At 45.1% G+C, this 16,126-nt stretch overlaps 2 protein-coding genes across 2 annotated transcripts in view; both read right to left on the reverse strand.

The window, feature by feature from the left end:
- grin2aa (glutamate receptor, ionotropic, N-methyl D-aspartate 2A, a) overlaps positions 1-16,126 on the reverse strand; it is a 295,359-nt gene that overhangs the window by 65,784 nt on the left and 213,449 nt on the right. Inside the window, exons 8-9 of the mRNA XM_059978631.1 lie at positions 12,010-12,135; positions 3,185-3,414 (exon numbers count right to left, since the gene is read on the reverse strand). Coding sequence (XP_059834614.1) covers positions 3,185-3,414; positions 12,010-12,135 — 356 coding nt within the window. The remainder of the gene's footprint in view (positions 1-3,184; positions 3,415-12,009; positions 12,136-16,126) is intronic.
- On the reverse strand, positions 5,100-7,627 carry LOC132398791 (uncharacterized). The gene has a single exon (XM_059978632.1). The coding sequence runs from the start codon at positions 7,565-7,567 to the stop codon at positions 5,303-5,305; it is 2,265 nt and encodes a 754-aa protein (XP_059834615.1). The 5' UTR covers positions 7,568-7,627; the 3' UTR covers positions 5,100-5,302.

Genomic DNA, 16,126 nt, shown 5'->3' on the forward strand with positions numbered 1-16,126 from the left:
GCTGAAGTATTTTTTTAATAAAAGTGTTGCACCTGAGAAACGCTGCTTGCCTGACCACAGCTATTCATCATTGTCAGTACAGGAAATTATGGGCTTTGCAGCATCAGGGTCTCCATTCTATGCAGTGCAATAGATAAACTCTGTCTGTTTATAACAGCACTTAAAGTGGGTCAAGCTCAGTCAAAATTGTGCTGCCGATTAATTTACAAAGACGGCAAGAGGAAGTGTTGTTGTCTGACAGACCAGTGCAAGTATTCTTCAAGGACTGGACTAAGAAGGATTTTCATGTGCTTTTTTATATATAGCCCATGACTGAACCTTAAAGTGGGGCAGCAAGTATTTTGTCCTCATTAGGGAAGTACATAGAGGATAAAAAAGGAGAGAACTTCAGCATAGTTTGAACACCGATAACAGACAAGAGTTTTTTTTAGCAGAAAGGAGTTTTGACCATTTATTCCACATTAAAATCAATAGCCTGTCCCAAATTCCATTATCACCTCCATATTTCATTTCCAATGCTTTCACTTTGGCAAAATATTTTCATTTGGGATTGTGGACTTTCAATGGACATGTTTTGATAATCATAAACACAATAGATTCTGAAAACGCTGGAAATCCAGAGTAACACACACAGAATGCTGGAAGATTTCAGCAGGTTAGACAGCATCTGTGAAAAGGAAGAAATAGTCAACATTTCTAGCTGAGTTAAAGCCATCATTAAGGATCCCCACCACCCAAGACCTCACTACTTTTTTTATTTCTGTTTCTTTTACATTACTTCTTTTAAACATAACTATTGAAGAGTCATATATAAACTTCATGTAACTCTTTTTTTGTTCTCTTTATTTATTGATCATATATTTCATTGCACTGCTGCCATAAAGTTAACAAATTTTACGATCTATGCTGGTGGTAATAAACCTGATTCTGATTCTGCTCAGATCCTGAAGATCATTCTCCGCCCAAAATGTCAACTATTTATTCCTTTCCACAGATGTTGCCTGACCTGCTGAGATCCTCCAGCATTTGCTATGTTTTTTTGATGACTGTAGCACCAAAAATGATTTTGGCACCATCCTCTAACTATTTGCAGCCATTGTTTTTCTTTATTAAGCCCTTCTTGTATTCTGTTGCCCAGAAGCATTTTGATGCTGTTCCTGAAATTCGACCTGGACCAGAGATTCTGCTTTTGCTGAAGGAGTGACTAAGTGGATGGGGAATGGAAAAGGAGATCAGAGGGCAGGGAGAGGGCATACCTTGATCCTGCCCTACAATTCAGTGCCTCAAATCTGAGGGAAGCCTCAGGCTGCTCCAGGAAATTTTTCAAGTTGAGAGTATGTGCGAGTTCTATGAGTCCTTTGAAACAATCCCAAACATAAATGGAGAGAAAATTCAAAACCCTGAGGTGCAAAGGGACTTGGGAATCCTCATGCAGGAATCCCAAGAAGTTAATTTGTAGTTTAAGTCAGTGGTGAGGAAGGCAAATACTACGTTAGCATTTATTTCAAGAGGACTAGAATATAAAAGCAATGTTGAAGCTTTATGACGGACTGGTGAGGCCTCACTTGGAGTATTGTGAGCAGTTTTGGGCACCTTATCTTAGAAACGAAGTGCTGACATTGGAGAGGTTTCACAGGAGGTTCATGAAAATGATTCCAGGATTGGAAAGGCTTATCAAATGAGGAGCATTTGATGGCTCTGGGCCTATACTCACTGGAACTCAGAAGAATGAGGGGTGACCTTATTGAAACCTATTGAATGTTGAAAGGTCTTGCTACAGTGAATGTGTGGAGAGGATGTTTCCTCTGGTGGGAGAGTCTAAGAACAGAGGACACAGCCTCAGAATAGAGGGGTGTCCTTTCAGAATGGCGATGAGGATGAACTTCTTTAGCCAGAGAGTAGTGATTCTGTGGAATTCATTGGCACAGGCATCTGCAGAGGCCAAGTCATTGAGTACATTTAAAACAGAAGTTGATAGATTCTTGATTGGTCAGAACATGCAAAGGTATCGGGAGAAGGCAGGAGATTAGGGCTAAGAGGGAAAATGGATTACCTATGATGAAATGGTGGATGATAATCAGTGGACCGAATGGCATAATTCTGCTCCTATATCTTACGGTCTTATACCTCAAACAACTGTACATAATCCTAGAAGCAACTAATTGTTGCTTAAAGTTCTTAAGCGGCCATCATGAGTTTCCTTTGCAATGTCACATAATACACAATTTTAAGTTTTCATACTATCACTTTCTACTTCAACATTCAGGTTATATTTTGTTTATCAGATTTTGTTGATATACAAGCTGTTCAAATACATTGAAGAGAATGTATTTAACGTTCTCTTCAGCATAATGATTCAGGATAATGGATATGAAACAGCATTTGGAAATCAGAGGCTTTACTATATTTGATAAAGCTTTCATCAGTACTCCTCCAAGAGGACCACACCATTGTCATAGGGTTTGAAGGCTTTGACTGAAGTCAGGGCCTTGTGCTTAGGCTCTTGGTAGGGTCACCGATCCCAAACAGGTCAAAGGGTAGAGGCCAAACTAAGAGTGGCACACCATTCCAACAAGTTTGGGGTTTCAGCTCAGGGCTAACAACCCTGATTGACAAAAAGAAACTGTTATGAAAAAGGCATTGAAGAAGCTTCTATATCTGTGTGCAACTGGATGGACAGAGATGAAGGCTCTTCATCACTGCCCTAAACACCAGCTGCCTAAGTGGCAGTAAGTAAGTTCATTAGTACTGGAAAAATACACAATTTTCAGTGTCCCAACACCCTAAGACAAGAGGTTGCCTGATCTTTAATCAAATGAGGAAAATATTGGTCCGATGAAAGGTTTCAACTCAAAATATCAACAATATTAGTGCCACACACATGCTCAGGCTGCTAAGTTCCATCAGCAGATTGAAAGTTGCTTCAGATTCTAGTATTTACAGTTTATTTCCAAAGAAAAAAATTGCATCTTTAACAACCTTAGAAATATTACAATCCAATTTACAGTCAATTAGGTTATTCTGAATCACAGCTACTACAAGTTTAATGTATTTTTGTATAAATGATCTGTCTGGATGACATGAAAACAAATGCTTTTCACTGCATTTCAGTACATGCGACAATATTATAAACCAACCCAATGACTAAACCATTTCACTGTCATTGTGCTTTCGGAGAAATTACCTTTTTGTCACTAAGCCCAGTCACTTGGTCAACAAACTCTTCCTGAATCATGAAGGCAGCCAAGTTAGCAGTGTAACTTGCGAGGAATATTACAGCAAAGAAGGCCCATACGGAGACAATTATTTTACTCGTAGTTCCCCTTGGATTCTCGACCGGCACAGAGTTGTTGAAAACTAGGCCCCAAAGAAGCCATATTGCTTTGCCTATTGTAAAGGAGGGGCCATGTGGAGCTACAAATAAAGAACAACAAATAAGAACATGAGCTAAGCAAGAACAGAAATTTTCAAATTATTCTGTCCAAACCTTTAACAGCTTTCAGCAGAGTATCGGAATAACATTGGTCCCAATACATTTCCTCAGATGGTATTGAAGAATCCTATGTCCTCACCTTTAGAAGAATGACTGTACAATGATGTACAGTCACTAAGAGATATTACATTGAATTCTTCATGGGGAGTTCATTTCCTTCACTAATCTTGTAAATCCTCACTTTCAAGCTGGTTATTATTTTGAATAAAATAATGCTCAAACCAAGATATCACTGCAATCCATAATTGTTTTTTTGATGTATATAACCAGAATCTTAAGACAACCTTACTTGGTTTGTGTCAGTGATTGTTCTCTGTGAAAAACATTTCAAGTTTTTTTCCTCAGCATTAAACTAGATAAATTTTGAAATGCCTCAGTGCACTACATTTACCTCAAAAAGAAAGATAAGAGCCAAAGAAATGACGATATATCTAGTTTAATCAAAAATGCTACATAAGTGAAAGCTGAGCAGCAGGGAAATGAAGATAAAAGCAAATGTCCGTGCTGGAAACAACAGCAGAAAATGCACTCAGGAGGTCAGCCAGCATCTGTGGAAAGAGAAAGAATTAATGACTTAAGTCTGGGACTTCATCAGACTGAAGAGACAGAAGGGAAAATGTTATAAAAATTGAGGGTAACAGCAGAAGGATAACAGGAAAGAAAAGGAGAAAAGATTGGATTAATCCCAGTAGCATAGAGATTAGTGCAACACTATTATAGCTTGGGGTGTCAGAGATCAGAGTTCATTTCTGACACCATCTGTAAGGTGTTTGTACATTCTCACTGTGACAGCATGGATTTCCTCCGGGTGCTTCGATTTCCTCCCAGAGTCCAAAAACCTAACAATTAGTAGGTTAATTGGTCATTGTAAATAGTCCTGTGAATAGGCTAGTGTTAAACAGGCAGGGAGTTGCTGGATTTCATGGCTTGTTGGGCCGGAAGAGCCTATTCTGCGCTGTATCTCCAAAGAAATAAATAAAATCCCTCAAATTATCTTCCTTTTCCACAGAGGAGTCTAAATTCTCAATCCATTGCGGGAGCAGCTTCGCTGAATAAACTGGGATGATTCAGAGGCAATTCACCACTTCCTTCTGAGGAGCAAATAGCATTAAACAAAAAAAACGCAGAAATTAATTAAGAAGTCTTTACCATAACAAACAAAGTCTTAAACTGGAATGTAGCTTTGGCAACTTCTGTAGGTAACCACAGCAGGCAAGAGGAACTCTGGTTTCACTCTAACCTCTACGAAGGTTTAGGAAGTTTTTTTTTCTCCAAAAGCTTTTTACCTCTTGGAAGAAATACGCACTGTCATGGCAATATTCCATTAACGGCTTCCACAATCAATTCTCAGCACACTTGTCTCTGGTTTCATCTCTGCACCCTTCCTTCGACTTAAACTCTCTTCAATCTTTTATTACTACCCACTCTTGAAAGTAGCGCAAAGAGAGAAAAAGCATAGAAGTCATATTGAATCTGAATCAAGTTTATTTTTATCGCTGACATGTTGTGAAATTTGTACAGTGCTGTACAGTGCAAGACAATAAGTCACGAATGATGCACCATCAATAACTCACACTGAGACGTAGGCGAGATATCGGCTTTTATTGACTGGAAGAAGGAACCAGGAGTGAGTGTCTATCATACAAGGTCCTGGAGACTGAGGCCAATCTTCAGGCCGCAGGTCTCCTTTATACAGGGGCCTGTGGGAGGAGCCACAGGAGCAGTCAGCAGGGGCGTGTCCCGACAGGCACATAGTTCACCACATTCACCCCCCCTTCGTTTGAAAAAGTCCTCATGTAGCGAAGGTTCTTACAAGTCAAGCCGATCAGGCGGTCGAATCTGTCGCTGCGATCTACGTAGCACCGGCTGTGACCGCATAGGTGCCGGCAACATTGGCGATTGCACAGGGGACGGGGGTTGCGCGTGTTCTTGCCCACTAGGCGCCGGTGATCCCTCATGCATGTGCGAGGCGCCTGGTATAAATGTGTACGAAACGCCCGGAATACAAGTGTCGTGAGGAGTCTGTGTAGGGCCTGGTGAGTACGGTGTCACCTCTGGTGCAGGGTTCACAGTTACCGGAGAGCCTTCAGGGTAGTGGTCTGCTGCACCTGCGGGTGCCAGGTCGCGGATGGAGACCGTGTCCTCCCGCCCATCAGGTAAGACCACGTAAGCATACTGGGGGTTCGCATGGAGAAGGTGAACCCTCTCCACCAGCTGGGAGTATTTATTGCTCCTCACATGTTTCCGGAGCAGCACTGGCCCCGGGGACGTCAGCCAAACTGGTAGGGTGGTCCCAGTGACAGACTTCCTGGGAAAAGAGAATAGGCGTTCGTGAGGGGTGGCATTGGTGGACGTACATAACAGAGAGCGGATAGAGTGCAGTGCCTCAGGGAGGACCTCCTGCCATCGAGAGACCGGCAACCCTTTGGACTTAAGGGCTAAAAGTGTGGCCTTCCACACTGTGGCATTCTCCCGCTCTACCTGGCCATTACCCCGGGGATTATAACTCGTGGTCCGACTGGTAGCAATGCCCCTAGCTAGCAAGTACTGGCGCAGCTCCTCACTCATAAAGGAGGACCCTCTATCACTGTGGATATAGCAGGGATACCCGAACAGAGTGAAGAGCTGGCGCAGGGCTTTTATGACGGACGTGGCAGTGGTGTCGGGGCAGGGGATGGCAAAGGGGAACCGTGAGAACTCGTCAATAACACTGAGAAAATAGACATTGCGGTCAGTGGAGGGAAGGGGGCCCTTAAAGTCAACACTCAGGCGTTCAAAAGGGCGGGTGGCCTTGACAAGTTGTGCCGTGTCAGGACAGTAGAAGTGCGGTTTGCACTCGGCACAAATTTGGCAGTCCCTGGTCATCGTCCTGATGTCCTCCAGGGAGTACGGCAGGTTCCGAGCTTTCACAAAATGGTAAAATCGGGTGACCCCCGGATGGCAAAGTTGTGCATGAAGGGCGTACAGCTGGTCGAGCTGTGTGCTAGCACATGTTCCCCGGGATAGGGCATCAGGGGGCTCATTGAGTCTGCCAGGCCGGTACAGGATATCATAGGTGTAGGTGGAGAGTTCTATCCTCCACCGCAAAATCTTATCATTTTTGATCTTGCCCCGCTGTTGGTTGCTGAACAGGAACGCAACCGAGCGCTGGTCGGTCAGCACAGTGAATCTTTTGCCAGCAAGATAGTGCCTCCAGTGCCTAACAGCCTCCACTATGGCCTGGGCTTCTTTCTCCACCGCGGAGTGCCGAATTTCAGAGCCTTGGAGGGTGCGAGAAAAGAATGCTACTGGTCTGCCTTCCTGATTAAGGGTAGCAGCCAGAGCGAAATCGGAGGCATCACACTCCACTTGGAAGGGAGCGGTCTCGTCCACTGCATGCATCGTAGCTTTGGCAATGTCCGCTTTAATGCAGTTGAAGGCCGCGCAGGCCTCAGCAGAGAGGGGAAACGAGGTAGACTTGACCAGGGGGCGAGCCTTGTCTGCGTAATGGGGGACCCATTGGGCGTAATAGGAAAAAAACCCCAGGCACCGTCTGAGGGCCTTGAGAGTGGTGGGAAGAGGGAGCTCTAACAGGGGGCGCATACGTTCGGGATCAGGCCCAATAACCCCGTTTTCCACGACATACCCAAGTATAGCAAGGCGGGTGGTACCAAAAACACACTTGTCCCTGTTATAAGTAAGGTTCAGAGCTGCGGCCACTTGGAGAAACCGTTGGAGGTTGGCGTCGTGATCTGGCCTGTCATGACCACAGATGGTGATGTTATCCAGATAGGGAAATGTGGCCTGCAGTTGGTACTGGTCCACCATCCGGTCCATTTCCCTCTGGAAGACAGAGACACCATTCGTGACACCGAAAGGGACGCGCAGGAAGTGATAGAGCCGGCCGCCCGCCTCGAAGGCGGTGTAGGGGCGGTCCTCTGGGCAGATGGGGAGCTGGTGATAAGCGGATTTCAGATCTATTGTCGAGTACACCTTATACTGAGCAATCTGGTTGACCATATCCGCGATGCGGGGTAGGGGGTATGCGTCAAGCTGCGTAAACCTATTGATGGTTTGACTATAGTCCACCACCATCCTATTTTTCTGCCCAGTCCGAACAACAACCACCTGGGCCCTCCAAGGGCTTGTGCTCGGCTCAATGATCCCCTCCCTGAGCAGCCGCTGCACCTCCGACTGAATGAAGGCCCGGTCCCCCGCGCTGTACCTCCTGCTTTTGGTTGCCACAGGTTTACAGTCGGGGGTCAGGTTGGCGAACAGCGGTGGGGGAGGGATCTTGAGAGTGGAGAGGCTGCAAGTGTCGGTAGCGCAGCTGTTGGCCTGGTTCTGGATGGGATGTGTGTGTCCGTGTGTGTGTGTGGTCAGTAGCGGGGTATGTGAAGAAGTCCCACAAAACTGAGGATTCTTGACAGTGAGTGGTGGGAGGGGCCCGTCGTATACCATAGTCACACTTTCGAGATGGCTCTGGAAGTCCAGCCCCAATAGCACAGGTGCACACAGATTAGGCATGACCAGCAGTTCAAAGTCCCGATATACTGTGCCTTGCACCACCAAAGTCGCTACACAACCCGCCCGGATGTCTGCGGACTGCGACCCAGAGGCCAAATGGAACCTCCGACTGACCGGCCGCGTTGCAAGTCCGCAGCGTTGCACTGTGTCCGGGTGAATAAAACTCCCAGTGCTGCCCGTGTCAAACAGGCATCCAGTCCAATGCCCCTCCACCTGGATGTCCATCATGGATCTTGCAAGCTGGTGTGGGGCGCTTTGGTCGAGAGTCACAGTGGCCAGAGTTGGATCGTCGGGGTACCCGGTCAGCATCGGAGGGTCGGGGGCGGGGCATGCTGACGCCGACAAAGATGGCCGCTCACATCCGGGGTACCCGGTCAGCATCCGAGGATCGGGGGCGGGGCGTGCTGACGTCGACAAAGATGGCCGCCCACATCCCGGCATGCAAGATGGCGGCCCCCACGTTTCACCCGCAGCGCTGCACTCCGCTCGAGGTTGAGACTTACAGACCTTGGCGAAGTGGCCCCGCTTTCCGCAGCTGGAGCAGGTCGCTTCTCGCGCTGGACAGCGTTGTCGAGGATGTTTCTTTTGGCCACAGAAATAACAAAGCACGAGTTGCTTACGGGCCACAGCCGTGGTCTGGGTCGGGGAGCTCGTGGAATGGCGACTGGCGGCGGCATTGGCGAATTCGCTCCCGGGAGCCGGCGGTGGCGGGGTCTGAGGCGTCCACGAAACCGGCGGGGAATCGCGCGACTGGACAGCGTCGGCGTTATGCAAAGCAGCTTCTAGAGCGTTGGCCTTCTCTATCGCCGAGCTTAAGGTAAGATCCGAGTTCTCCAGCAGCCGCTGGCGCATGTACACTGACCTCAGTCCCGTCACAAAGGCGTCTCGCACCAGCAGCTCCGCATGCTGTTCTGCCGTGAGCGTCTTGCAGTCACAAGCTCGGACGAGTGTCTGTAGTGCTCGGAGAAACTCAGCGCACGATTCGCCAGGCCGCTGTTGCCGGGTAGCTAAGCGATGTCTTGCATAGACGGTGTTCACCGGCCGCAGGTACTGTCGTTTGAGGGCGTCCAGTGCCCCTTCGTAGGTCGGCAGGTCCCGGATAAAGGAGTAAACTTTGGAGGAGACCCTCGAGAGTAGGATTCTGTGCATAACGGCGGGTTCAGTCGCACGAAGCTCCGCCAAGTACGATTGGAAGCATGCAAGCCAGTGTTCAAAAGCGAGAGCTGCGTCAGGGTCTTGAGGGTCCAAATCCAACCGGTCCGGACGCAAAACGGGTTCCATGTTTTAAAACTTCCAGTCAATAAAATTGATGCACCATCAATAACTCACACTGAGACGTAGGCGAGATATCGGCTTTTATTGACTGGAAGAAGGAACCAGGAGTGAGTGTCTATCATACAAGGTCCTGGAGACTGAGGCCGATCTTCAGGCCGCAGGTCTCCTTTATACAGGGGCCTGTGGGAGGAGCCACAGGAGCAGTCAGCAGGGGCGTGTCCCGACAGGCACATAGTTCACCACAACGAAAAAATAATAACTACTGCAAAGGAAAAAGTCCTTTGGTTACAAAACATTTTGGGAATCTCTATGGTGTGGAATGTGCGGTATGAGAAAAGATTTGATAAGATTCACTTTATTTGTCACATGTATATCAAAATATCCAGTGAAATGAGCGCTTTGCATGAAATCAAACCAACTCAGCAGGGATCGTGTTGGGCATCCCACAAGTGTCACCATGCTTCTGATGCCAACATATCATTCCCAAAATTCACTTACCCCAAATGTACGTCTTTGGATGTGGGAGGAAACCAGAGCACCCAGAGCAAACCCACACAGTCATGGGGGGATTGTGCAAACTCCTGACGGACAGTGACAGGAACCTTACAGGTGGTGCTGTAAAGCACTGTGCTAACCGCCACGGCACCCACATATGAATGTAGGACTGCCTTTTCCTGAAGTGCACATTGGTCCTACACACTGACAATTAAACCTATTAATAATTGATAACCACATGAAGTTCATACCGACTGTCGCAAGATCAAGGATGTGCTTTGAGCTTCTGAGGCAATAATGTTTCTATTTTATAAAAAGAACTGATTAAAGAATTAAAATTTTCAGCTGGAAGGAAGATTCAGGTGGATATTATGTGCAAGGGGCCAGAATCCCAATAATTCACAAGGAAATTGCTATCTATAAACAATAAAAGATTTTGTTTATATCCAGATTTTCAGTAAGATGATCTAATAGTTTAGATGATGTGTCATTCTGCCTTATTAAAGAAATATATCTTTTCTAATTCAGTATCTGTAAAGCCTTATAGAGTGTGTCTTTCCGGAGCACAGCTAACAAGAAGCCTTTTGCTGAAGTATACACATTTTGTAATGAAACCAGATGGCAGCTTGAGGTATGAGGCAACATGGGGCCAATATGACTTTGGTATATTGTAACAAATGAGTCAGAGTAATGCTTGACAGCCCTGAAAAAAAGACACATCGTTTGAGATTTGGAAGTCACAGCCTGTCCCATATTTTTAATAAAATTTTCAGCAGAACTGACTAAATAAATAAGCTTCTGGGTCCCATCGCCTCACTCAAAGGTTTTTCTTCCCTTTCATCAGGAAAAAGGTTTTGTCCATTTACACCACAGAAATATTGCAAAGTACCTTACAGTTAATCACATATGCTTGAAGGGTAGTTGCTACTGTATTGTTAGAGAGACAGCAGTCGGTCGCAAATTCTCAAAAACAGCATTGTGTACCTGAAACACTGTCGAAGGAAAGGAGTATCCATCCTCAGAGATCCCCACCACCCATTCCATGCTCTTTTCCTGCTGCCATCCGGTAGAAGGTACAGGAAGCTCAGGATTCACCACCAGGTTCAAGAACAACCATCAGGCTCTTGAACACTCACTTGCCCATCTATTGATATGCTCCCACAACCAATGATCTCACTTCCAGGACTCTATCTTGTGTTCTTGTTATTTATTGCTATTTTTTTATATCTGCATTTGCACAGTTTGTTGTCTTCTGCACTCTGGTTGATCTTTAATTGATGCCGTTATAGTTACTATTCTATAGATTTGCTGAGTATGCCCACAGGAAAATTAATCTCAGGGTATATATATATATATATATATAATGGATATGAGATAATTACCAAAGCCCCAATTACAATTCCTCTATTCTTTTATAAAATACTGCCAAAGGATGTGACATCCAATGGTAACACAGTTTAACATTTCTTCGAATAGACAGGCACTTCCAACCCTTGGCACCTCCTCGGTCCCGGCACTGATTAGGTCAGATTAGCTTTATTTGTCATATATGTATCAAAACATACAGTGAAATGCATTGACTGCTTCAGATCAAATCAGCGAAGACTGCGCTGGACAACTGACAAGTGTCGCCACACTTGCAGCACCGACAACGCAATGACCTTCACCGTACGTCTTGGGAATGTGGGAGGAAACCACAGCACCTGGACAAAACCCACATGGTCTCAGGGTTCTATACGGGGTCATATAGGTACTTTAATAATAAATTTACTTTGAACCTTGAGCTTTGAGAACATTCAACCTTCTTACAACTCGTGGCAGGTAACACATCTACTGTGCCACTGTGTGTTCCAGTAGCGTAGCACTGGAGCAAAGTTTGAATGCTTATTCAGAGGTGAGAAGTCTACCAACTGCAACTAAGACATGGTTGCTTAATAAGCTGCTTGAGGTCGTTTGGTTCATATTACAGATCCTTTATTAGCCTAGCACAGGGATGAGTGATTTCAGTTACAAGAACATACTAGGAGGTCTGAGACTGGTTAACCTTGGAGCAGAGAAGGTTGAGAGGAGGCTTGTTACAGCTTTATTACAGTGACTGCCATCGTCTGCCAACACCACCCAAAAACTTATACATCAGCACTGAACATGCAACATACTCTGATGTACAGTGAGACAAGGGAATGGCTACAGTTGTTCCAATTTTGCTCGGATGAAAACTACAAGCAGGACTAAACACTTACCTCTTCCTTTTGCTAAATTTCTGTTGTACCCGACAGGGCTGAAGTACTCAAAAGCAAACACTGCTATGGCAGACACGATAAGGAGTGTTACGAACATCATGACCCACACAGCTGCACTGAAGGGTTCTAGAAAGAAGGAAAGAAGGCATTATTTAATACATTATCTCATTATCCAAAAAGAGATGTTGGAAGGAGAGAATTATACAGAAAATTGCAATGTCAGCATCCCATTGAAAACATATTGTCTTGTCAGTTGGGGAATCAGTAGCAAACGAGAGGAAAGGATCAGCAACCATTGTCCTCATTGGCTACATACAGTCTCAACGGATCAGACTGCTGTAAATGACTGCCACTGATTTCATACACAACATTTTTGTTTATTCTTTTTTTACTGAGATACAGCACAGAACAGGCCCACTCGGCCCTTCAAGCTGTGGCAACAAGTGACCCGCAATTTAATCCTAGCCTAATCACAGGACAATTTACAGTGACCAGTTAACCTATCAATCGGTATGGCTTTGGAATGTGGAATCCAACACTTATAGACAGTGGTGGGATTATACAACCATATTCCACTCAATGTATCTTACTAAAGCAACTACCCTGCGTTTATTAGGAATCATTCCCATTGTTTCTGGGCTTGGTTTCCTGAGTGAATCTACAATTCAATGTTTGCTTTAAACCCGACATCCTGATACTTCCAAGTTATTACTAACAAAGTGTTGTAAATAAATAAAAAGTAAAGATTAGCTTTATTTGTCACAAGTACATCAAATCATAAAGTGATATGATTTAAAATTATGAGAGGGATAAGACCATACGACCATAAGACAAAGGAGCAGAAGTCAGCCATTCGGCCCATCGAGTCTGCTCCGCCATTTCATCATGAGCTGATCCAATCTCCCCTTTAGTCCCATTCATCCGCCTTCTCACCATAACTTTTGATGCCCTGGCTACTCAGATACCCATCAATCTCTGCCTTAAATACACCCAATGACTTAGCCTCCATTGCCGCCCATGGCAACAAATTCCATAGATTCACCACCCTCTGGCTAAAAAATTTTTTTGCATCTCAGTTCTGAATGGGTGCCCTGCAATCCTCAAGTCATCTCCTCTCGTTCTAGACTTCCCCACCATGGGAAACAACATTGCCACATCCACTCTGTCCCTGCCTTTCAACATTCGAAATGTTTCTATGAGGTCCCCCCTCATTCTTCTAAACTCCAAGGAGTACAGTCCAAGAGCGGTCAAACATTCCTCATATGTTAACCCTCTCATTCCCAGAATCATTCTAGTGAATCTTCTGTGAACCCTCTCCAATGTCAGCACATTTATCCTAAATAAGGAGCCCAAAACTGCACACAGAATAGATAGAGTTGTCGTGGATAGGGTTTTTCCACTGAGAGTAGGGGAGATTCAAACAAGAGGACATGAGTTGAGAGTTAAGGGGCAAAAGTTTAGGGGTAACACGAAGGGGAATTGCTTTACTCAGAGTGTGGTAGCTGTGTGGAATGAGCTTCCAGTAGAAGTAGTAGAGGCAGGTTCGATTTTGTCATTTAAAGTTAAATTGGATAGGTATATGGACAGGAAAGGAATGGAGGGTTATGGGCTAAGTTCAGGTAGGTGGGACTAGGTGAGAGTAAGCGTTCAGCACGGACTAGAAGTGCCAAGATGGCCTGTTTCCATGCTGTAATTGTTATATGGTTATATGTTATATGATATGTGTCATTTGCATCAAATTAAGTCAGCGAGGATTGTGCCCTGCAAGTGTCACCACACTTCTGGCGCCAACACAGAATGCCCATAAATAAATAAATATACACATAGGTACTAGGATAGAGTGGTAGGGTGGAGACACGTCTCCACCAAAAAACTTGTAAAGTGCCCCTTCCCTCCACTAACTTGCGGGTCAGCCTCGGGCAAGGTATGGCATTTGCTTAGCCCCCTCTCCCCACCCCCAATCAGGGTCATGTGAAGCCATGGGAGCAGGTGGTAGATGGTCATATGTGCAGCTGTGCAAATCACCATCCTGGTTCTGCGACCACAGGCAGACAACCTCTCAGGAGGATTGATAACGGCTGGGGTCAGCTGTCTTGTAAAGACACAGAAGAAGGCAATGGCAAACCACTTCTGCAGGAAGATTTCCCAAGGACAGTCATGGCCTTGAAAAAAACCCACGATTGCCCACGTAATATGACATGGCACGTAATAATTGAACATTAGATCCTGGGAAGAAGAGCACCTTTTATGTTTCTGTATTTGCAGTGCCTCCAGCCTCCAATCGAACCATTAGCAACCGAACAATAACTTTCAGTAAGATGTTCTCCAGTTAATTTTGAAAAGATCTGTGTATTTGCTGAATCATGTTCAGCAGAAGCATCAGAGGCTGAAGGGCACGTTCCTTTGCTGCGCTCTACATCTATGTTCTACGTTCAATGCCATACTGAAAGCTTGAGGTGCGTGGTGCATGTGCTGATGCCCGTTTTTGATGACTCCATCACAATGTATATTGTACTGATACTGTTTTAGACAACAGACAATAGACAATAGGTGCAGAAGTAGACCATTCAGCCCTTCGAGCCTGCACCACTATTCTGAGATCATGGCTGATCACCTACAATCAATACCCGGTTCCTGCCTTGTCCCCATATCCCTTGATTCCCCTATCCATAAGATACCTATCTAGCTCCTTCTTGAAAGCATCCAGAGAATTGGCCTCCACTGCCTTCTGAGGCAGTGCATTCCAGACCCCCACAACTCTCTGGGAGAAGAAGTTTTTCCTTAACTCTGTCCTAAATGACCTACCCCTTATTCTCAAACCATGCCCTCTGGTACTGGACTCTCCCAGCATCTGGAACATATCTCCTGCCTCTATCTTGTCCAATCCCTTAACAATCTTATATGTTGCAATCAGATCCCCTCTCAATCTCCATAATTCCAGCATGTACAAGCCCAGTCTCTCTAACCTCTCTGCGTAAGACAGTCCGTACATCCCAGGAATTAACTTTGTGAATCTACGCTGCACTTCCTCTACAGCCGGGATGTCCTTCCTTAACCCTGGAGACCAAAACTGTACACAATACTCCAGGTGTGGTCTCACCAGGGCTCTGTACAAATGCAAAAGGATTTCCTTGCTCTTGTACTCCTTGTTCACCTGCTTATATAACGAACCAATGTAACAAGTTCCATTTCCCTTTGTGTAAAAATGATTATAACTAATCATTGCCCATCACATAAGAACTTATTTAACAATTTAAAAAAAATTTGCTCTTACTTGAATGACATTTTGTGCCCCGGATTGTGAATTTGGGATTAAAGGCTCTAATTTTGTCAGCCACATTCCCCCAGGTGGAACATTTATACTCCAATCAAATAAAGTCTCAACTTTGACTGGTGGGTGGGAAACTTCCTTCTGAATCAGCAGATTGAGAGTTCAAGTCCCCTTCAGAGATACGAGCACAGAACTCCAGACAGAGCACCTCTGTTCTGTAATGGAAGAGTACTGTACTCTCTAGGGTTTCAAGATAGACTTTTAGCTGGAGTAGAAATAAGAGACGGATTTCTCTCCTGACTAATATACTGTATTTCTAACTTTTTTTAATTTAGACTTCCATTGCTTTGCAAACCTTTTTTTATCCCCCCCAAACTATACCTGAGGGGTTGAAAAACCACCTTAAAGCCAAATGGTTTCATAAATGTAAAACCTGCCCCAGATTTCAAAGTGCATTAATCAGGTCTCAGGTTCCATGTAATGGAGAAGGTTCAAAGCTGAGAAAGAGCTTTGCCAACAAACCACCCGCTCATGACTTTTAAAACACACAATCCTACATGCTCTGGGCAATGGAAATAATGTGATATCGGAGGTGGGGTTGACCACATACTCCCAACGTGGATCTGTCATAAGACAACCTTCATTAAATTTATGACTTTTAACACACAGACCACATTCGTTAATTCCCCATTGCCAATGTTCAGTCTGTTTGCCCACATCCTCCCCCAAACCTGTTATATATATTAGTCACAGCAGAATCAAAGGAATGATGCTGAAAAATAAGCAATAAAATCATTTTAAAGGTAGTTGGTAGCTGTTGTAGGAAAGAAAAGTCCCAAGAGGATG

The sequence above is a fragment of the Hypanus sabinus genome, chromosome 9 (genome assembly GCF_030144855.1).
Source record: "Hypanus sabinus isolate sHypSab1 chromosome 9, sHypSab1.hap1, whole genome shotgun sequence".
NCBI lineage: Eukaryota > Metazoa > Chordata > Chondrichthyes > Myliobatiformes > Dasyatidae > Hypanus > Hypanus sabinus.

What these genes read in the sequence shown, in the direction of transcription:
- LOC132398791 (XM_059978632.1), bottom strand. Translation starts at nt 7,567, where the DNA reads ATGGTGGTGGACTATAGTCAAACCATCAATAGGTTTACGCAGCTTGAC.